General features: G+C 46.3%; 1 protein-coding gene and 1 non-coding gene across 2 annotated transcripts in view; one reads left to right on the plus strand and one right to left on the minus strand.

Moving 5' to 3' along the window:
* Positions 1 to 17,121, minus strand: part of NDUFA13 (NADH:ubiquinone oxidoreductase subunit A13) — a 35,393-nt gene extending 18,272 nt beyond the window's left edge. Inside the window, exons 1-2 of the mRNA XM_085850281.1 lie at positions 16,964 to 17,121; positions 16,793 to 16,871 (exon numbers count right to left, since the gene is read on the minus strand). Coding sequence (XP_085706407.1) covers positions 16,793 to 16,871; positions 16,964 to 17,057 — 173 coding nt within the window. The 5' untranslated portion in view covers positions 17,058 to 17,121. The remainder of the gene's footprint in view (positions 1 to 16,792; positions 16,872 to 16,963) is intronic.
* A 642-nt stretch (positions 17,122 to 17,763) lies between these two features.
* TRNAK-CUU (transfer RNA lysine (anticodon CUU)) lies at positions 17,764 to 17,836 on the plus strand. Its single transcript has one exon. It is a non-coding gene; the product is annotated as a tRNA-Lys (tRNA).
* The last annotated feature ends 6,195 nt before the right edge of the window (positions 17,837 to 24,031 follow it).

Consider the following 24,031-nt stretch of genomic DNA (forward strand, 5'->3'; position numbering starts at 1 on the left):
AAAACCCTTCATTCCGCAAAACGCAAAAAAATCTGAAAACCCACTCCGTGGGAGTACCTCCTGTGCAACTTTCCTTCGCAGGGCAACTCACCGGATGACGGGATTGGGGCAAAGCCTTCGGGACCCCCATCTTTGATAGGAGGGAAACCACGGGGTAACATCCCTGGGTGAGATTGCGGGAGAGTGTGTCGGAGTGGTGCTGAGGTGTCGTCCACCAGACGGCGGTCTCCTTGGGTTAACCTGAGGCGGTCCCTTCGGGTGGGTGCGTGGAATGTCCTATCCCTCAGAGAGGATGATCACCTGTCTCTGTTGTCATCTGAGCTCAAGCGTTTGGACATCGGTATTGCACCACTCTGAGGTTTTGAGACCAGATTGCGGCGAGATCATGGTGGGTGGTTACACCAACTATTGGTCTGGTCGTTCTGATGGTTACCATTCCCAAGGAGTTGCTGTAGCTGTGTCCATTAAGCTGACTCAAATGATAATTGAGGTAACACCAGTCAACGGGCGTATTATGAGACTAAGGATTCATCACTCCTTAGGTGTCACTTCCCTGGTCTCTGTTTATGCTCCGACTGAGGCGAGTGATCTCACCATGAAGGACGCATTCTACGCCACGCTCGAGTCTGTGGTTGACCAGTGCCACAGACAAGATACACTTCTGGTCTTGGGGGATTTCAATGCATCAACTGGAACTGAAAGGGATGGTTATGAGACGTGTGTTGGTCCCCATGGGTCAGGAACTATGAACCAGAATAGCACCAAGTTCCTTGACTTTGCAACAAGACATGGACTTAGGGTTGCCAGTTCATGGTTTCAGCACCCACATGTCCAACGCTGGCGGTGTGGCAAAGCAGATTGACCATGTCCTCGTTGATGGTTGCTGGAGGATGATTCCAGAACTGCAGGGTCTAACGGAGTGCTCAGTTCCTCAATACTGACCACCGGCCTGTTGTAGCAACTCTGAAGTTGCACCTTAAATCCAAGAGAATGGTACCATCTCAGCCTCGGCTGGATGTTGGTAAGCTCAAGGATGAGAGGGTAGCTGAGGAGTTTGCGAACAAGCTGAGTGGAGAGTTGAGGAGTCTGGGTGCTTTGGGAGGTCCTGAAGAGTGATGGAGTGCCTTCAAGACCACCGTCCTTGATGTTGCTGGTGGATGTCTTGGAACTCACTGTAGGGCAAAGAAGAATTTTGTCTCTCAAGGGACACTGGATACCATTGACCAGTCGCAGGGGCAGGCTGAATGGCAGAGCTGAGCTGTTCAGGGAGCTTAGGCTTAAAACTATACATGCGCCAAGGGTGGACAAGGAGGCCTATGTGCGAGGTATCTGTGAGGAGAAGTGTGACCACTCATTTTCATAAATGCCAAGGTGAGCCACTGAAAAAAAGCCAATAATTCACAAGGTTTCGGAAAAGCGATAATAGAAAACCTATAGAAAACCAAGACGCCAAGGTGAACAACGAATAGCCAAGATCTTGTGAAAAAAGCCAAGGAGTGGTCACACTGGTGAGGGGGTAGAACATCACCTGTGGTCAAGGGATTCTCGTCCTGCTTGCAGGGGAATTCGCGCATTGCGTTAAACCAAGCCCATCCCTCGGTGTGTACTGCAGTTAGAACAGAGGGTGGTAGGCTCTTGACAGAGGAGTCCAAAGTGAAGGCCCGCCAAGCCGGTTACTTTGAGCGGTTGTACCAGGCTGATCCAACAGTTGTCAAGTTGGACGTCAGGGGTGTTACAATCCCTGTTGCTGACCCTCCAATCAACTGTGGTCCACCTTGGCTTGTGGAAACAGGCTGTGGTGAACCGGTTGAAATGGGGTATAGCAGCTTCAGGGATCTGTGGCATCAATGCTGAACTTCTCAAGGCTGGTGGAAATGCTGCACTCGTGTCATTGCATGCAGTTCTGTGCTCTGCCTGGAACACAGGCATCATGCCAACTGACTGGAAGAGGGGCCTTGTTGTCCCTCTCTGGAAAGGGAAGGGTGAAGGCCAAGTCTGCAACAACTACCGAGGGGTGACGCTGCTCTCAGTGCGGGGCAAGGTCTTTGCTCGGATAATTATTGAGAGGGTTCACCATCTTCTGCTTGAGCACCAGCGTCCAGAGCAGTCAGGCTTTACACCAAAGAGGTCAACAATTGACCATATCATTGCTCTTCGGGTCCTCACCGAACGCAGACGAGAGTTTCGGCAGGGGCTGCTTGCAGCCTACGTTGATCTCTGTAAAGCGTTCGATTCAGTGAATCGGGATGCCCTCTGGAGGATTCTTGGTCTTCGTGGGGTGATCACCAAAACTGATCGACCTGATTTCTGAACTCGACTCTGGTACTGAGAGTGCTGTGAGATGTGGTGGTACCATCTCTGACTTATTTCCAGTTGTTACTGGAGTTCATCAGAGGTATGTACTGGCCCCCACACTTTTCGGCACTTGTATGGACTGGATTCTAGGGAGGATGTCGGAGAGATCAAGCTGCGGTGCATCGTTTGGTAATGTCAAGATCTCTGACCTTGATTTCGCAGATGATGCAGTCATCTTTGTGGAGACTTTAGATATCCTTTTGGGGGCCCTCGAGGTGCTGAATGAGGAGTCGGAGCTGCTGGGATTATGGGTTTCCTGGGTCAAAACTAAAGGCCCGGTCACACCTTGACGATTTAGCCAGCAATGGCAACGTATTAAAATGTATGTAAAACGCTGGCTTACGTTGAACTTTTGATGTTTTTTTTTTTTAAGATTCGGACGTATTCATAGCGACTTGGTCTTATGTATAACGTATTGGTAACGGACACAGAACGTTTCGTTGTGTTATAGATAACTTTTACCAACGAATGCTGAACCTGTTGTCGGCCTACACAACCGATGCCCAACGATAGTCTAACTTAGGCATAGCGCGTTGCACGCATCGCCGACGATGTCGTGACGTAGCCTATTAAAAGGCTGACGCACAACGATTCGAATCATAACTGCCGTAGAAATGGAAGTGACAACATCGCGGTCACACCTTGGCGATCTTGCCAGCGTATGCCGACCTAAGAAAAATGTGTCTAAAACGTTGGGGCACGTCAAATACGGTATAAGTAAGTTTGGTATACGTGAGTAGAACGCTAAAGTACGCTATCATACGTCGTAGTAAGTAGAGTACGTCAAGAAATTTTAAACATGTTCAAAATTTTACGACGAACTCTGCGTATGACACACGTTCCACATGCGATGGGGATAAGTTTTACACACGATATGTGGACGCTTATAAGCTACTCATAAGTCGAAACACGTCGCGGTAATGTCTTTTTTACGCGAAACTTATTTCTAACTTATGTTTGACGTGCTTTGAACCAATTCTTTACGTAGTCCCAACACACATCGACGTATGTAGACGTATTCCAATGACGTCTTCCGGTCGACAAAAAAAATAAATGACCGTGTTTCGAGCTTACAACTGCCATATAAAGACGTGTTCCCAGCGGTTTTGGGAATTTGTACATAAAAATGCTGCTCATAAAAGGGGAACCCAACAGTGTTTGAGTCCTTTTTGAGTCGATGTCCATGTCAGCAGTAACAGTATCAGTATCAGTATTAGTATTAGTAGTAGTTTGTTCATGTTGGTAGTAGTAGGTGAGTGTGAGGGGGAGGGTGTGGGTTATGATGGATCTTCCTTGCGTCCGCGTGTCCACGGGTAGGAGACATCTTTTCACCATTGTTCGAAGTTCTTCGTGGCTAATTTTTTATGGGGCTTTTCAACAATGAGCTATAGCTTGTTTTTACGATTTAGGTCTATTCATAACGGGTTGGACAAATGCACAATGAACTAATAATGTGCATAGAGCGCTTTGATTACTTATAGATACGATATACCAACGAATAATTATCGTGAAGCCGGCGTTCAAACTATGCCCAACGATAGCCTAACTTATCCATATCGTGCGGCAGTTTATCTTTGCCGGTGACGTGGGTTTTGCTATTCATAGGCTGCCACTCAACGATTTAAATGGCTGCATCTCCACTATTGAGAGTAGACGCTTGCGCTCAACAATTGGATTTTTTTTTTACACTCAACGACTTTTAAACGGTACCACTCAGCTATTTTCATTGTTTACAATGAACGATTTAAATTGCTGTCACTCGCCTTTGTTTTTTGACGCTGGCGCTCGGAAATTTTAATCGTTTCTATTGAACGTGCTAAATCGCTCAAAACCCACTATTGAAAGTAGACACTTGTACTCAACAATTCGATTTTTTTTTACACTCAACGACTTTTAAACGGTACCACTCAGCTATTTTCATTGTTAACAATGAACGATTTAAATTGCTGTCACTCGCCTTTGTTTTTTGACGCTGGGGTTTTGAAATTTGAAGCGTTTCTTCTGAACGTGTTAAAACGCTCAAACTCGACTATTTTAAATAGACGCTGCCGATGGACAATTGGAATCGTAGCCAAGCTAGACATCGAAGTGTGAACATCCTCGTCATGCCGAAGAAAAGTTTGAAGAATGCTGCAAATAAGTGTCCTGGCCGTGGCCTTGGACGCTGACGCAAGGACGATCCATTATACCGACGTCTTTCAGCCTATGAGTAACTTAAAAGTAACGTCTGTCGACGTGTGGCAACGATCGCGTAACGTGCCAACAACACGTTAATCATAGGTTAGAAATAAGTTTCGGGTACGCTAAACATTACCTCGGCATGTCTCAACTTATGATTAACTTACAAGTAGCATGTGTTGACGTCTGTCAACGATCGCAGACCGTGCATACAACTTGTGGCCAGCGTAGCAGAACGTGTGAGTTATACGCCGGCATAAGTCGTGAAATTTCAAGCATGAAAAAATTTCAGGACAACCAAAAAGTACAACGTTTAAAGCCAGCGTACAACAACGTATGGCAGTGTTTTTCAGCGTGCTCATAATGTTATCAAAACTTACCCATAACGTATTCAACGTGTGCCAGCGTTTGAGAAAAAAATATTCAAAAATCGGCATACGTTGGCTAAAACGTCAAGGTGTGACCGGGCCTTAAGATCCAGGCTTTCAATGACATATTGGATGCCGCTGTCCCGTCTGTGCCTGTTTGTGGTGAGGATGTTGAGGTCGTGGAGAGATTCACTTACCTTGGCAGTGATATTCATGTCTCTACCAGCTGAGAGTCAGAGGTCAATAAACGTCTGGGTCGGGCCTGGGGAGTCATGGATTCACTGGATAATGGGTTGTGGCACTGCCGGTACCTTTGCGGGAGGACGAAAGTCCGAATCTTCAGGTCCTTGGTGCTTCCAGTCTTGCTCTATGGATGCGACACTTGGACTCTGACCAAGGATCTGAGACAGAGACTTAATTCCTTTGGTACGAGGTTTCTTCGGAGAATCCTTGGCTATCGCTGGTCGGACTTTGTGTCCAACGAGCGGTTGCTGAGAGAGACTCAAATGAGATTTGTTACCTGCACAGTCCCGTGAGCATCAGCTGCGGCTGTACGGACATGTGGCTCGTTTTCCTGATGCTGATCCTGCTCCCCAGATTCTCTCAGCGAGGGAGTCTCGCGAGTGGAGGAGGCCAATGGGCCGACCACATGCATCGTGGTTGCAGCAGGTTGATCAGCATCTCAAGGAGATGAGGATGGGCCAGGCATCTGCCTGGGGGATAACCAGACGGAGCCCCCTTTTAGTACCAGCGGAAAGTGGATGCAGTGACGCGCTGCTCTGGCGCATGCTCCCATACCTGACCTGACCCTGACCTTACCCAGTGTCTGATGCATCACCATATCTAACTCATTACATTAGTGATTCGTGCCTATTGTTTGTGTCCTTAAAAATGATTTTCAATTTTGTTTGACTGCCAGGCAGGTTGGCAGAGTAAAATTATCATCTCACTCCTCTCTGTTCTCTGCGCATGTGCAACCGGGATGAATTCAGAGCCAAAGTGTGGTAAACCGGCAAACTCGTCTTCCTATTTGTGTTCAAAATATAACATTAAATCTAAATAAGTTGTTCCTCAATCAAAAAACTGATCAGACAGACAGACAGACATGAACCAATTTCTTAACCCCACTTTTTTCTCTTCACAGGCACAAGGTAACAAGCCACTGACCTGCCTGCAATGCGAGAGCAATGTGCCTTGGCCTCATCATGGGAGATGCCAAAAATGTCACATAATCCAAGAGAGACAGATGTAATGCTGGCACACAAGCCGATAAGGGAGAGTAGTACTCCATTGAGCTATCGGCAAAGGCTTAGTGGCTGCGAGTGGTTTTGATTTTCAGTAGCATGACAAATATCCAGTCTGCAGCTGGCTTTTGGAGGCCAGTTTTGAGACATTGTCCACAGTAAGCCCAGGATAAAAAGGGATTGTTGGTGAGTCTTAGAGGTTCAAGATACTGAAGCTCCTGTAGTGGCTCACCGTGGAATAGATGGGTTTGTTTCACAATACTTTGAGCTTAAGTTCACCGGTTCAAAAGCAACAGGGTGAGACAGGTTTGCAAAGAGTAAAAGACTTATTCCATTTGGCAGAGCAGCATTTAATCATACAAGTTTAGAAGTGTCTGTTTGTGCTTGACAGCTACGCACTCCTGAAATGCTGGATGGAACGAGTTGAAAACTGGTGGTTGCACTCGGCTTGGTATAAAGCGGCAAAGTTTTATTTGTTTATTTATTTTTGTTTTTATGATATGTTTTTTTTGCTAACCACAGGGTGTTTGGGTGGAGGAAGTACCCTATTTTTCTCGAGATGCAAGTGTGTATTGTATAGCACCAGTCCCAGTGGGGGTAGATATGACAAGTCATCCCCTCCGTTCTAGGAGAATTATTCTGTCGAAGAACAAGTCATACGCTCGTCAATTCCAAATCGACAAAGAATGACACAGCTGTTGTCTGCCTTCAAATAGGATAAGCTTCTTTTTGTTTTTGTCGAGGCTCATGCCAGAGCGAACACACAGAACATATAACAAGGCAGGAGACAAGCACAAAATAGTGGGGAACAGACAACAGGAGATCTGTGAAAGGGAGAGGGATGGGGTGGGGTACATAGGGTAAACAAGATGGTACGACAGGGACTTTAAGGGAGGAAACCAAGGAATTTGAAGGAGGTCAGTTTGGGGTGGATTAACGGGGGAAGAAAAGAGAAAGGTTTTGGATGGGGGAAGACATGAGATGGTGGTGAACAGCTGTTTTGAAGACTTGGAGGGAGGAGTGGGAGCTTGTTCCAGAGGCAGGAAAGAGAGGAATACGAGTGAAAGTGAGCAGTAATTCTTGATTTTGGCAGTTTCACCAGAAAGGTTTTTTTTGACAGACTTTGAGTGCCCTACGGAAATATCTTCTTCTTCTTTCGGCTGCTCCCATTTGGGGTCGCCACAGCGGATCATCCATATGATCCGCATAGTGATTTGGCACATTTTTTACACCGGATGCCCTTCCTGACGCAACCCTGGTCGCCTCTTGCGACACAGGGATCTGGTACACCTATTTTTAACCGGGGTATACACCGGCCCAATACACTGGTACTCATTTCGCCGACCTCGGAAAGATGACAGGCTGAGTCAACCCCCTGGTGTATTAATTCAGTGGCTCAACGGGGCTTGAACTCAGGACCTTTTGGATCCTAAGCCGCTGCCCTAACCACTGCGCCAACACCAGGCTTTATACGGAAATATAAGAGCCTACGTTATATGCCCTACGGAAATATAAGGGCGACAAATCACAGAGCGGGGGGGGGGGGCAAGGCCAGAGAGGAGAAGACAGAAAAACCACTGACCTGCCTCTGACGAGAGAGTGAGAGATGCAAAGGCTCAGCTTCATAGTGAGAGATACCAATGATCCTAAGAGCCTTGGTTTCCACAACGTGAAGTTGAGTTCGGTATGAGGCAGAAGCACCACCCCAGAGGGGAGAGCAGTACTTCATCAGACTGCAGATGAAAGCTTTGTAAGCGATTCGAAGCTCTGGTGTGCCAAGGAAGGACCTTGCATTTCGTAAGATGCCCAGTCGGCGATTGGCTTTGGAGGACAGCATGGAGATATGGCTTTCCCAGGAAAGATTGTGGCAGATAGTGTGGCCCAAAAGCTTGAATGAAAGGACTTCAAGGGGATTGTTGAGAAAGTAGATGGGGGGGGGGGGGGAGTCCAGACAGTCCTATCAGAGATGCATAGTGAGGGTGTGAGATTTGTCAGGATTGAAGGAAGACATGTTCCAAGTGTTTGACCAGATCTGCAGAGAGTGAAGAGGCTGCTGACTGCCGATCAGAGGGGTGAGAGATGGTACGGCAGAGGGTGGAGTCATCGGTGAAGAGATAAAGAGGATTTTCCGGAGAGTCTGAGATCATTGAGGAAAACCAGAAAACGCACATGGCCCAGAACGCTGCCTTGAGTAAGTAAAGTCTGGACAGGAAGAGGGGATGAGAGAAATTCATTGAGGGACACATGTTGACTGTGGCAGGAGAGAAAGTCTGCAAGCCATGAGTGGAGATTCCCTTGGATACCATAGGAAGAGAGTTTAGTGAGCAGGGAGGGCTGCCAGACCGTATAGAAAGCACGTGATATGTCTAAGGAGATGGCTCTGATCTCAAGTCTGGCATTGAAGACCTCCATCCCTTTTTGGGAAAGCAGGAGCAGCAACTCCAGGGTAGAGTGACCTGGTCTGAATCCAAATTGATGATTGGAAATCAAGCCATTGGCGAAGAGGAAGGATTTAATGTTGGAAGCGATGATGGATTCCATGACCTTGCTGATGATTGGGAGCAGGCCGATTGGTTTGCAGTTACAGAGATCAGTTTTTGCACCTTTTTTATGCAGAGCGGTAATGTTTGCTGATTTTCAAGCAGTTGGCAGATGACCTTGAATAAATGAGAGGATGACTCGAATAGAGAGCGCGAGCAAGAGCAGCAGAGCAGGTTTGTAGGACACGTGGGCTGATGCTGGCTGGATCGGTTGCAGAATCTGAGTCGAGGTTTGACAGCAAACTCTCCACATTGTCAGGAGAAAAGGACACAGTCCAGGAACGGCTGGGTAAGGTGGGTACAGAAAGCGATGGGTTTGGGACACAATATTTAGAAGCAAACACGGAGTTTTGGCATTCAGCCGATTTGCGTGCAGTGTCAGCTGTGCAGCCATTTGAGGTAAGGGAGGGTATGGAGGGGGGAACATGCACCAAAAATGGACTTAACTCGACATACCAGGATTTGGAGGAGGGAGACAGGTTTGACAGTTCAGACTTGAGATGAAAAAGAGTCGAGGTTTGACAGCAACCTGTGTGACAATGTTGAGTTAACTGAAAGAAAAAAATAAAAATAAAAAATAAAAAATAAAAACTTGACAAAGTGTGATACCCTAAAGGCATGCATGGTGTCCCAATTATGCTCTGTGAAGCTTTCAGAATTGTACAGCATTTCCTTTAGTTGTCTCAAGTGTTCTCCACAAGATTCTTCTCGATCTGGGCTGTATAGCTGGTGGACTGCAAATCTGACTGACACCCTCTCTCAGTTTGTAAGTAAAGATACTTTGCATTTTGACTCAAACCAATCAGTGGTCTGGCCAGCAGTTTGCTCCTCTTGCAGCCTGTACATCAGTACAGAACATTCGCTGACTGGCACACATCACATCAGAGTCAATCATCTGGTATCAATTCGGAGCTCAGTGCATCCATGCGCACAGATTAAATTCTTCCTTTTCAAACAAAGTGTTCATTACCGTATGGTGGTTTGTAACGCAAAGCTCCAGGAACTCTTTCTTCACCAACAGAATTGCTCTCACTCTGCCCATGCTCCACACCACAGGTACTTTGCTGGAACCCTTTTACCAACCCTTGCATCGAAGTTACCAAGCACAATAACAACATCTGTCGCACTCTGTCTAGTATATCTTACAATCAGTAGAAAATATCCGTTTTACTCCAGGGGTTGCCTTGGCTGTGAGTGCATACACCGATATTAGTCATGAAAATGTTTGATGTCTACCTCGAGCCACCAGGTCGTCTCTGCCCTGAACTTGAGAGTTTCAGCCGAACTGTAACAATTTGCGACTTCACTGCTTCCCACACGTCACACCTCATGAGCAATTTCCCATTCAATGCAATCTCAACATCATTACTTATTGTGCACTCATTGCCTCGTGGTCGAGGTCATACAGAGTGTAGAAATGTGTGCCCATATGCTGACAAGACATCTTTGCCAAACCATTTTCCCTCCTGAATCCCAGATACTGACAGAACAACATCTTGCTTCCTTCACCAGGAGGTCCAACTTGCCTTGTAATGCCTGGGGCTTTACTGGAACTCCTGGTGTACGCTTCCAGCAGATACGGTCATCTCAAATGAGCATACATTCCAAGTTGCTACTGATACAACTTTCTTTGAACAGCATCTGTGTCCAGCTCTGGCTGTGCAGTTCTGCTGTGGCAGCATCTTAATCCCTTGAAAATGCACATGCGCACATCTTTACAATCCTGCGTTTACGGATGACAGGAACATTATGCTTCGACCCAGTTTCAATCTTTTCTTGAGTCAATTTCAGCATTTCTGGCATGGGGGTAGTTTGAATAAAATGCACTTTTATTTGGACATTTTCACGATTGCAAATCATCTTTATACCACTTATTTGCTTCTCAGTGGTTAACTCGTGAGAACCGTACTACCTCTCGTCATTCCGTGCCTTTTCAGCTAAATTAACTACAAATTCAGAACAGATGGACAAAAGTAATTTAAAATACATACATTTACTTGGCAATTCTGGATTACCCTTTGAGTGCATGTACAATATCATAATTACACAAGCAAAAGTAAACATCCCCAGAGACAGGAAGCAAAAGTACCCATCCTCAGTGTTTAAGTTAAGAGTTTAAGTTAATCTATAAATTTAATTTTTTTCATGGACTTTCAAAAAAAAGGTTCATTGTGTTGCACTCTTGATTTCACTCAAAGCCAAAGCTATGAGCTCCTTTTAACACCCACCACACCATCAGGCGGTGGAGGTTCAATTTGTCTACAAATAAATAAATAGAGCAAAACATCCTGTTTGTGAAATAAAATTTGGCATCAACGTTATTCATGCCTGTTCTCCAATCATTTCAAAAGTTAACAGAGAGCTTTTCAAATGCAGCTTGGGAAGCGACCATCATACATGGGAATTCATAAAATACTACTCAAATAATTTTGGGAAATAACAGGAAAGTGCAGACGTGTTCTCTGGTGATATGTAATCCTTGAGCCAAGGATTTCCTAAAGCCTTTAGTTGTAGCCCTAGTACCTGGCTTGCATTTATATATTCACCATGCAACTCTCTTCCAGTCATGTCAGCGCAAGGAGCGAAAGGAACAGTAAACCTTGAGCATGCCATCACGATCAATAGTCTGCTCAATCCGAGCTTGCATCTGGTGTAATATGGATATACTAGAATGGATATACTTTCCACTTTTATTCTTCTGGGGTAGGTCCCTCAGGTGTGCATTTTCACAGTCATCATTCACAAACACAAGTATGCCCAAGGTCTTAGCAAGAAGGGGCCTCAAAAACCTCAGCACTCATGTTCAAAAGCAACAGCTGACATCACTTTCACAAACTTCAAGAATGTTCCACAAATCCAACAAATGTTTAATATCACCCATCTAGTAAATGGTAAATAAACATGGTTTAACCACCAAGATCCTGAAACAAAAACATAATCTTGTCGATGGAAGCACAAGGGATCACAATCACCCAATACATTTTGCAACTAGAACGGGCACTCATAGAGCGCATACCTTCGCCGCCACTACTTTTTTTGTTCTTGGTATGAGTGTGGGGAACTGGTTTCATATGAATGGTCTTATGACACAAACCACATATCTATAATGTCATGACCCCCCCAGGACTTTCGGGGGCTACGGACTAAACAACAATCAACTCACGTCATTTTGGCGAGTCTTCACTCGCAAGCTCGGTGAATACGTTTCAACAAGAAAAGGTAATCTCGTTTGATGCTGGTTTCATGCAAATCGAATAAGAATTGACCAAGTTATGCCGAAAACCGCATATTTTTCAAGGGCGTGACCCCCCCCCCCGACATTTTACCCCAACCGGTGACATGTGTTTTGACGTCATTGTGTCACAAGATTGGGCATTAAATTCTGAACATTTTGGTGCTGGGTTCATGTAAAGCGGACAAGAATTGACCGCGTTATGACAAAAACCGCATATTTTTCAAGGTCGTGACCCCCCTGACCTTTGACCCCTAACCGGTAACAAGAGTATGGGCGCCATTGTGTCATATTGCATATCACAAGATGAGGCGTTGAATTCTGAACATTTTGGCGTTAGTTGCATGCAAATTGAATAAAAATTGACCGTGTTATCATAAAAAGACGATTTTGACCTTTTCGTGACCTTGACCTTTGACCCGAACGATCCCAAAATCTAATCGAATGCTTCCTGGCTAATAACCAATCATCCCACCAAATTTCATGCAATTCGGTTTAATACTTTTTGAGTTATACGAATCACAAGATTACAAATAAATAAATAAATAAATAAATACACGCCGACCAAAACATAACCTCTCGCAGAATGCGAAGGTAACCAGCCTTCAGCAGGCAAGATTGTGGCCTCAATTTTTTTGGAATGCCAAGGGAATCCTGATTCATTATATGCCTCACAAAATTACTTTACACGCACTCAAGTCATGAGGGTGCATACTCTAGTGTAGGTGTTTATGACATCCGTCACCAAAGGTGTCCAGAGATTATGTATTCACCCCTGCTCGTCTGCGAGGAAAGTATTTCAAAAAAAGATTTGGATGAAACTTGATGGCCAGGTGGGTGTCTGCCAATGAGAAATTTATTAGATTTTGGTGAGAATCCAGATCCAGATACAAGAATATTAAAGTGATTCTTCACCATTGAGAGATTGGGCCAAAAACACATCGCACGATATCTAAAAAAAAGTTATGGATGAGTTATGACAAAACTTGGTGGATGAATTGGGTCGGCGACAAGAACAAGCAGATGAGATTTTGGTTACGGTCCGAACGCAGATTCGGCCTATCATTGCAATATAAATCGTGAACTGTTCAGCCTGGAATATGCGCACTACCGCTTGCTGTTAAAGTTTTCCATGTTTCAGTTGTTCGGCTTAATGAAAAAAAAAACTATGTGGAAGGATGAGAGGTTGCAAAATACTGGAATCTTCGAAGGAAATATCCTCTATATATACACAACAGCTTGGTTATCCCCAATTGAGAAACATGTTTTTAAATTTGGCCTTTCTCACATGACACCCCCCCGCCCCAACAACATAAGAATTGGTGTACACAAAATCCATCTGCAGGAGATTGCTGTGTGTAGTTATGAAATAGCATTTAAACTATGACCACCTTCTATATTAAGCTGGCCTCCGGGAATACATGTCGTTTCCTTAATTACCACGTGCAATCGGTTGATTTTAGAATTTTATCGAGATCTGAAGCACCCACTCCCTCCGGAAGCAGCCAGGGGCATTTATCCTTATTCAAACATGTAATTAAAACACTTCACGACACTGGAAAACGTAGGGACAGGAATACTGTACTGTCGGACCCTGACATTGGCGGTTCCGCTTGTCATCCTTTCTGCTTTGAGGCGTCTGCACAGGAGCGCTTTTCGACTGTGTCCCGTGTGCTTCTGCCTTTCTGCCTCTTCTTCACATCAGCTCTCTTCTCTCCTCCCACAAGCCTTCTCCCTCCCATTGGTCTGCAGCCGATGGGAGCAGGTGCACGACGTCACTTGTGGAAATTGCCACGCCATTCTGAGGGAACTTTTAACGAAGCCCCCGCCCCGCCCTAAGCCGCTATGAGAACCCCCCCCCCTCCCCCCTATGCTCGCAAAACGCCCGCTCACACCGTTTTACACTGTACCATGCCTGCGATTAGCGCTGCATCTCATAGGCCATGAACATGTATGAAAGAGCACCTGATCGGATATCAAGCAATGCGCGGATGGAGAAAATATGGAAATGAATTCTTCATGACCGAACGGCCGTGGGATTGAAGGTTTGACCGATGGGTGAAGGGACTGTTGAAAGGATGTTTGATGGAGGGGAGATTATTGGTGAACCGTTGAAATGGGCCGATGGAGTAATGGAGGGATGATTAAAAGTAACAGAGGGATTGAACAGAACAATGGTGTAAAGAAGGAAAGATTGAAAGTAACAGGAGGAGGAGGAGGAGGAGGGGGGGAGATATTACACTGGAAAAACAGCCTAGCCAACGCATGCCCCACCCCCCAAACAGCCCTTTGACAAGGGACCAAGGACTATCGATACAAAGACTAATGAAATAACTGATCCTCGGGTCACCTATATGTCCATGTATGCTCTCCCCCTGGGGTAAGTTTTCCCAAACCATAACAGTACTTTTATGCTCTTGGAATGCAACAAGGCTAGGCATGCGTCTGAACATCCTCATCTACCTGAATTGCAGGACAAGTTCATAGCTGCTAGACATAATACAGAGGCTTACCGAGAACAAGCTCAATGACCGAGTAAGCGGCAGCCAATGGAAATACTCAATTAGCTTACTAAATAGTGAGAAACTGAAATGTAACCAGCTCTAACCTCCTCAGCATCCTAATACATCATCCATGAGACAGCTCTTGACCGATGCCATCAGCCAACTGAAGCATTGGCCTAAATATAGTGCCGAGCTTCTCGTGGTTCCCTTTGGAACCTTCAGGCACTCATTCAGCAACATAGAACGATGGTCCCAGATGAGGATAACAACACTACAAACCCTTCCATGCCAGACAAAGTAAGGACTGCCTATTACACCCATTCAATATTTTAAAAAGACTCCAAGCAAAACAATGGTAAGGCACTGGGTATCTGTGGTATTACACCTGGACTCCTAAAGTATGCAGAAAAGAAAGTCTCAAGACTCCACAATCTCTTCTGTGAAATTTGGGAGCAGGGAAAGCTTAAACAAACCTATAGGCCTGTCTATCTAGACAACTACACTCAATCAAGCAGACTGGATGAAAGTGATAACAACAGCCATGTCATACTGTGATGTGTCGGATTATTGAGTGCACGACACAAGACTACAGGGAAACGCACCTGGCACTGAACCTCGGCTCACAGGCACATGCTCAGGTAGAAACACCAAACAAGCAAACAGGAGTTACGGCTATTAAAAAAAAAAAAATATATATATATATAAACATATATATTATTGGCGGCCATTTAAATATTGTTGTGGGCCGGGGGTCAGCAGCGAGGAACGGCCGCCAGGTGGAGCAGTAGAGCCATCGCTCACCGCACACCCGGAATTTAGGTTGTGACTCTTGGACAACTCCGAAGGGCACGGGTCATTTAAAGACCGTGCTCGCCAATTCTGACGGCGTAGAGGAGGGTTAATAGCCAAATTTCAATATACCTAATAGTGTAGTGGCCGAGAACGAGAAAAATGAGTCGACCCCTAGCGGTGGTATAACAAGCTGAAACCGGTCTCATTTGAACCGTATTGATGCCGAGTTTTCGAAAACTGAGGTTGTAGTTGTTGAAATTCTGCACAACATGGTGAATTAACCCCTTGCGTGCGGGAGCAAAAGAAAAAAAAAATGGCCATTTTCAATAATTCATTATTTACTTCAATAAGCATAAAATACATGGAGAATGGTTGATTATTTCAGGGAATTTCTATGTATTGGACACGTTTTAAGATATTTCAGGGGGTTTTAGGCTCCTAAGGTGGTTAAGGACCCACAAAATACCCCCAATTCTGGCAGATTTTGCGCAATTTTAGCGCAATGGAGGGCGAGAGCGTAGCAGTAACTTTGCTTTTCCGCGTCCGAATGTACATCACTGCCACCCCGAGCGGGCGAGTCATGATATACGAAAATCCAATCACGTGATACAGCACAAGCACGATCATTGACCAGGAGCCACAAGCTCAACCAGCAGGAACCAACCAACCTCTATCTCGCACGAGCAGCTCGCGGCCTTTCTTATCCCTCCCCCCCCCACCCCCCGTGGGGTTGGAGCGTCTGCTCTGAGGTAACTCGCCTCTGGATTGGTCGGGGGCATCGCGCGATTCGCTGGCCGTCCCTCATTGGACAGGCCCACGGTAGGAGGGGCAACTCCCACATTTCTGGGGCGGAGTCTGAGCTGAGGCGATTGTAGCTCTGCCTACGTCCTCACCTAAGGTCACGTGCGTAATGGCGACGGTGGAGCGAGGCGACGGTCCGCTGTTGTAATAAAAACCTAACTAAAAAATAAACCCGCAGCGCACACATTAAATTAACCCATTAGACAGGACGGGACCCTGACTATAAACATATACTTATCAAAATAACTGAACTGTGGGGACTGCTGTCCGTTTGTGTGCAAATGGCTGCCAGATTCGTAACAATATATCACCGACACCAATAGAACATTTTGACCCGTCCCTTCACTCCCATCCAATCAGGCGTTTATCCTTTCCCTTATCCAATTCCACGAACCCCACCCCCAATCCCTCCCCTTACCCCATTCAATTTACCTCCTCTTCAGCACAGACCCGTTTTTAATTCCAGAGGCTCCCGACATGTTAATTTGATTGCGAGCGACGAGGGGAGACATAGAGGAGGTTACAGAGCTATCCCAGAATGCCGTGCGCGCATCGCTTGCCAACCAACATGGCGCCCGCGCACTGCATCATGGGTACTGAAACCCCCCCTCCACCGATTACCCGGCGCTGATGTATCAATTCAGAAGAGGCAAAGTGCACAACAACAAACCTACTACTCGGAAACGGCCAAACCGATTAAACACTTGGAGGAAAGCAGTAAATCAAATGACAAGACTGTATGGGGAATTAAATGTCGGTTTCTTCTTCTTCTTCTTACTTTCTTTCCCAATTCCACGAAGCAATCTTCCATTGTCCAAAAGCCATCACTCCGATCCCGATGGCGAAGACACCGACACCTAAGGGAGACAAATGCAACATTACAACCCCCAACCATTAGCTTAAGGGAATGGCAAGTTATTTTCTTATTAGTTTAGGAAGAGCTCATTACCAGGAAGTCCTCGCCGGGGTAAGTTTCGATGAAAGTCAATCGGTCCATAACCGCCAGGTGGGGGCATGTCCTGTTTCACCTTGTACGCCGCCATGACGGGCGCATGTTCCGGCGCACCGGAACTCTTCTTTTTCTTCTTCTTCTTCTTTCAATGTGTCCATCATCGCAAACCACATAAAAAAAAATTTCTGAATACGCTGGACTTCGCACATTTATATATATTTTGCGTTTAAGATGCGTAATTATTTGCCGACTGAACTCCGATGTAAATGATAAATGTAAAAAAAAAAAAAAAACTCAAAATATAACAGCCATAGGAAATATACCTTTGTCTCTTACACCGCTCAATAGGTCTTCCTTGTTTGCATAATAAATGAATTTGTAAAATTTCCACGGTCGTCGGGAAAAATTAATGAAAAAACAAAACCGCTAAAAGGGAAATACAACGACAGCACAAGAAAGTTTGTAACAAGGTTCTGAATGTTGAATTACCGATGTGTGTGTGTGTGTAGCATTGAACGAAAGTGCAGCTTCTTCGACATCCTCTTGCCATGAACATTGTGACGTTTCTCTTCTCTTTTCTTTTCAAAAAGCGGAGGCAATCTTTCAAACAGGAGACCATTAAAAGGCATACGTTGAGGTCATTATTGAAGGATATCTGTGAGCCTCAGAAGGAATTCGACGTCTTGATAGCGAGATCGTTTGAAGGGTTTTTAAAATACTTCTTTGAAAAAGAAATAATACCATTTGGAAATAAAAGAATAAATTGTTATACAATAAGAGCGACGGACTAGGTATAAGCCCGGCTAGCTCAGTCGGTAGAGCATGAGACTCTTAATCTCAGGGTCGTGGGTTCGAGCCCCACGTTGGGCGGAATTTTTTTTTTATTTTTGTGACAATTCAAATATCATTTTGAATTTCCAAAAGAACACAGAAGTCTTACAAAAGGGATTGATTCGTTTTTCTTGACCTTTAATTTAGTTTATGCATATATTATATGTCCAAAGATTTCTACTTTTTAACCTATTGTCTCCATGACAACTCCAATTGTGCATTTGTGCATTCCTTTGTCATTGAGGCCTAAAAGGTTTTTTTTTTATCATGTTCCACGTCAATCCTGACCATAATTCACGGACCGGTGTTTGTGGGTTTGTTTGTCAGGATACTCCTCCTGCAGTCCTGGCCCAATTACATCCAGACTTGCTGCAGATGATCAGCATAACCCCAATTAATGTTTCGGGTTGTTTTTGTCTTTGCCGGTAGTCTTGGAAGTTGGGGGAGGGGGGGCGGGGGGGGTACTGATAATTGGGGAAAGCAGGAGAGCCCGCATGGGGCAGGTGGAATGGGGCAGGAGAATGGACGGGGTGAGGGTGGGGAAGGGGAAACCGTGTCGGGGGCAGGAGAACCAGAACACCAGTGGATAAAGGGGTCTTCCGGGTCTTCAGGTTTTAAGTGTCTTTGAGGTCTGAAGGCTCGTTAAGATTTTAAGGTTCTTACAAGTCATTGGGGTGTTCAGGGTCTTTGAGGTTTTCAAGGGTCTTTGGGGTCTTGCAGTTCTTTAGGGCATTCAAAGTCTTAAGGGTCTTCCAGCTGAATGGGGTCTTAAGGGTCTTCAAAGGACTTCAATATCTAAAGGGTCTTTGGGGTCGTAGGAGTCTTCATGAGTCTTAGGGATCTTAACTGTCTTTGAGGTCCAAAGGGTTTTTGGTGTATTCGGGATTTTAAAGTGTCTTACTTGTGTTCGTGGAATTCAATGGTTTTAAGGGTCTGAAAGGATCTTTGGGTCTTCGGGGTATAAAGGGGTCTTACTGTCAAAGCATGCATAAAACTCATCTCTCAAGCATGTATTCTAATCTCTCAAGCATGTAAAACAAAAAAGATCTTATGGTTCTTCAGGGTCTTTCAAGGCTGAGGTTTGTGGATGAAAACACACTAAGGACAACTCCCGAGTCAGACTTGCTCTGTGTGCTAAATTTGGTGCAGACAGTCAGACAGACATCGGATAAAATCACTCATACAGTGACAACTTGGCGAAAAGGAATGGCACCGTGTCGAGCGCATACCTCCACCTGGCTGAATAGTTAACATTTCGTATGCCACTGATCGGTCGGATCTGGATTCGGACCTTAACCAAAATCGAATCGGCTTGTTCTTGTCAATTAACCAACTCATCCACCGAGTTTTGTCAAAACTCGTCCACAACTTTTTGAGATATCATGCTATGCATAGTTTTTGACCCCATCTCTCAATGGTGAAGAATCGGTCAAAAAATTCTCAGATCTGGATCCGGATTCGGATATTCATCAAAATTTATTGTTGCTGTCTTTGGCCAGTCACATACACACACAATTTTTTTTAAGAACGATTGCTTGAAAACTGTGGCCATAAATCGTGTGACAAACAAACAAACAGACAGACAAGCCGGTAGGCGGCCATGGGTCACCGAGCATCCGATGACCTTTGACCCCTGATCTGAGTTAATCTAGTACTAAGTACTTACAAAATTGCAATCGAATCGGTTAACCCGTGTATGAGCAAGGGGGCTTTGAATGGTCATTTTGCCTGAACAATGCACTCATTGACCTTTGACCCCTGACTTAGCCGAGATAGGTCAATATGTCCTGAAGCAAAGTTGTAGTACCCATTGAGTATCTGTACCTATGAACTTTCATTCGTATCGGTTAATCCGTGTAGGAGCAAGGGTGCCTTGAATGGTAATTTCGCCTGCAAAATGCACTTATTGACCTTTGACCCTTGACCTAGCCGAGATAGGTCAATATGTCCTGAAGCAAAGTTGTAGTACCCATTGAGTACTATGTACCTATGAACTTTCATTCGTATCGGTTAATCCATGTAGGAGCAAGCGTGCGTTGAATGGTAATTTTGCCCAAAAAATGCACTTATTGACCTTTGACCCCTGACTTACTCAAGATAGGTCATTATTCAAATGAGCAAAGTTTGTGTACTCATTACGGTCTATAAGCATGTAAAGATTCATTCGATTCGGTTCAACCATCTTGGAGCTCGTGTACTTTGAATTTTCAGCAGGAATGCTCAATGGCCCTCGGACACCCAAGTTGAGAGGGTTACCATTTGGAAACTATAAGATATAGAACAAAATGGATGTCATATAGTGGATAGAGAATCACCTTAAGATTATGCATATCAAATCTCATCCAGTTCCATCGACTGATAACTACTCGGTATCCATTTGAATGAAAAGTACCGAAAATGCGGTTTGATATCGGAAATCCCCAAAGTTTGAGGGGGTGCTGTGGGTGAACAAATATCAAAATCGAAAATCCGGCTCGATCGTTTGTGCACAATGTATTCCAGAAGATTAGTGTGAATTTTCATGACCATCCTACCATAACCCGAGGAGGAGTAGCATTTGGCGCGAAGGCACCTCCAGCTCTCGCATATTATCGATTTTTGCCCTTTGACCCCTGACCTAAGCAATATCGGTCAATATGTCCTGAGGCAAAGTTACAGTACTCATTGAATACCATGAACCTGCAAAGTTTAATTCATATCGATGCACTCACCTGGTCGCTAGGGGGCCTTCAATTTTCGCCAATTTTCACGCATACCCTAATTGTAGGGGGCACTGCGGGTAAAGTATTCAATATCACAAAAACCGGAATATATTTGGGAGAGCATCACCTGAAGCTGTCACCTGTTCGTCAGGTCAGGTTCGATCTGTGACCTGCTACAGGTACCATCTAAACCTGTACTAACCTGTTCCATGGTCGGGTTGTCGGCGACTAAACCGTCTCCCCCACCAGGTTTTCTGGTGAGGAGGGTGTTTGGATATGGACACCAAGCAGGATTAAAAACAAAACCTGTCAAAGGGCGGAGGAGCTCCTTGTGAGCCAACGGCCATCCATATCTAGTGCCCAACTGTGTCTGCGGACGTCCTCCTGCAGTTGGGTTACTTCTTATTAGGAGGTTGGTGGCAGGATTTGCACTCCAGCCACCGTAAAACGCTTCATTCCGCAAAACGCAAAAGCGCATAAAAAAATCTGAAACCCACTCCGTGGGAGTACCTCCTGTGCAGCTTCCCTTCGCAGGGCAGCTCACCGGATGATGGGATTGGGGCAAAGCCGGGACACCCAAACTTTGATAGGAGGGAAACGACGGGGTAACATCCCTGGGTCAGATTGCGGGAGAGAGTGTCGGAGTGGTGCTGAGGTGTCGTCCACCAGACGGCGGTCTCCTTGGGTTAACCTGAGGCGGTCCCTTCGGGTGGGTGCCTGGAATGTCCTATCCCTAAGAGAGGATGATCACCTGTCTCTGTTATCATCTGAGCTCAAGCGTTTGGACATCGGGATTGCAGCTCTCTCTGAGGTTCGGAGACCGGATTGCGGCGAGATAATGGTGGGTGGTTACACCTACTATTGGTCTGGTCGCTCTGATGGTTACCATACCCAAGGAGTTGCTGTAGCTGTGTCCAATAAGCTGACCCCAATGATAATTGAGGTAACACCGGTCAACGAGCGTATTATGAGATTAAGGATTCGTCACTCCTTAGGGTGTCATTTCCCTGGTCTCTATTTATGCTCCGACTGAGGCGAGTGATCTCACCGTGAAGGACACATTCTACGCCACACTCGAGTCTGTGGTTGATCAGTGCCCCAGACGAGATACACTTCTAGTCTTGGGGATTTCAATGCATCGACTGGAACTGATAGGGATGGTTATGAGGTGTGTGTTGGTCCGCATGGGTCAGGAACTATGAACCAGAATAGCACTAAGTTCCTTGACTTTGCAAGAAGTCATGGACTTAGGGTGGCTGGTTCATGGTTTCAGCGCCCGCAAGCTCATCGCTGGACTTGGTATTCCAACGCTGGCGGTGTGGCAAAGGAGATTGACCATGTCCTCATTGACGGTCGTTGGAGGATGATCCAGAACTGCAGGGTCTACCGGAGTGCTCAGTTCCTCAATACTGACCACAGGCTTGTTGTAGCAACTCTAAAGCTGCACCTTAAATCCTGGAGAATGGTACCATCCCAGCCTAGGCTGGATGTTGCCAAGCTCAGGGATGAGAGAGTAGCTGAGGAGTTTGCTAACAGGCTGAGTGGACACTTGGGGGGTCTGGGTGCTTTGGGGGGTCCTGAAGAGCTGTGGAACACCTTCAAGACCACCGTCCTTGATGTTGCCGGTGGATGCCTTGGAGTTCACCGCAGGGCAAAGAAGAATTTTGTCTCTCAAGGGACACTGGATACCATTGACCAGAGTCGCAGGGCCAGGCTGAATGGCAGAGCTGAGCTGTTCAGGGAGCTGAGGCGTAAAACTGTACGTGCACTGAGGGTGGACAAGGAGGCCTATGTGCGAGGAATCTGTGAGGGGGGTAGAGCATCACCTGTGGACAGGTGATTCTCGTCCCGCTACAGGGAATTCGCGCATTACGTTCATCCAAGCCCATCCCTCGGAGCACTGCAGTTCGAGCAGAGAGTGGTAGGCTCTTGACAGAGGAGTCTGAAGTGAAGGCCCGCTGGGCCGGTTACTTCGGCGGTTGTACCAGGCTGATCCCCCAGCTGTCGAGTTGGACGTCAAGGGTGTTACAATCCCTGTTGCTGACCCTCGAATCAACTGTGGTCCACCATCGCTTGTGGAAACACGGGCTGCGGTGAACCAGTTGAAACGGGGCAAAGCTCCAGGGATCTGTGGCATCCATGCCGAACTTCTCCAAGGCTGGTGGAAATGCTGCACTCGCGTCGTTGCATGCAGTTTTGTGCTCTGCCTGGAACACAGGCATCATCCCAACTGACTGGAAGAGGGGCCTTGTTGTCCCTCTCTGGAAAGGGAAGGGTGATCGCCAAGACTGCAACAACTACCGAGGGGTGACGCTGCTCTCAGTGCCGGGCAAGGTCTTTGCTCGGATAATTCTTGATAGGGTTCGCCACCATCTGCTTGAGCACCAGCGTCCAGAGCAGTCAGGCTTTACACCAAAGAGGTCAACGATTGACCGTATCCTTGCACTTCGTGTCCTCACCGAACGCAGACGAGAGTTTCGGCAGGGGCTGCTTGCAGCCTATGTTGATCTCTGTAAAGCGTTCGATTCAGTGAATCGGGATGTCCTCTGGAGGATTCTTGGTCTTCGTGGGGTGCCACCGAAACTGATCGATCTGATGTCTGAACTCTACTCTGGTACTGAGAGTGCTGTGAAGTGTGGTGGTACCGCCTCTGACTTATTTCCAGTTGTTACTGGAGTTCGTCAGGGATGTGTACTTGCCCCCACACTTTTCAGCACTTGTATGGACTGGATTTTTGGGAGGATGTCGGAGAGATCAAGTTGCGGTGCATCGTTTGGCAATGTCAAGATCTTGGACCTTGACTTTGCAGATGATGCAGTCATCTTTGCGGAGACTTTAGACATCCTCTTGGGGGCCCTCGAGGTGCTGAATGAGGAGTCGGAGCCGTTGGGATCTGGATTTCTTGGGTCAAAACAAAGATCCAGGCTTTCGGTGACATCTTGGATGCTGCTGTCCTGTCTGTGTCTGTTTGTGGTGAGGATGTTGAGGTCGTGGATAGATTCACTTACCTTGGCAGTGATATTCATGTCTCCGCAGGTTGTGAGCCGGAGGTCAATAGACGTCTGGGTCGGGCCTGGGGAGTCATGGATTCACTGGATCATGGGGTGTGGCGCTGCCGGTACCTGTGCGGGAGGACGAAAGTCCGAGTCTTCAGGTACTTGGTACTTCCAGTCTTGCTCTATGGGTGCGAGACTTGGACTTTGACCAAGGATCTGAGACGGAGACTTAATTCCTTTGGTACCAGGTCTCTTCGGAGAATCCTTGGCTATCGCTGGTCGGATTTTGTATCCAACGAGCGGTTGCTGAGAGAGACTCGGATGAGATTTGTTACCTGCATAGTCCGTGAGCGTCAGCTGCGGCTGTATGGACATGTGGCTCGTTTTCCTGACGCTGATCCTGCTCACCAGATTCTCTCAGCGAGGGAGTCTCATGAGTGGAGGAGGCCAGTGGGCCGACCACGTGCCTCATGGTTGCAGCAGGTTGACCATCATCTCAAGGAGATGGGGATGGGCCTGGCATCTGCCTGGGGGAT

The sequence above is a fragment of the Eptatretus burgeri genome, chromosome 12 (genome assembly GCF_056783735.1).
Source record: "Eptatretus burgeri isolate ZD-2024b chromosome 12, Ebu_testis_v1, whole genome shotgun sequence".
Classification (NCBI taxonomy): Eukaryota; Metazoa; Chordata; class Myxini; order Myxiniformes; family Myxinidae; genus Eptatretus; species Eptatretus burgeri.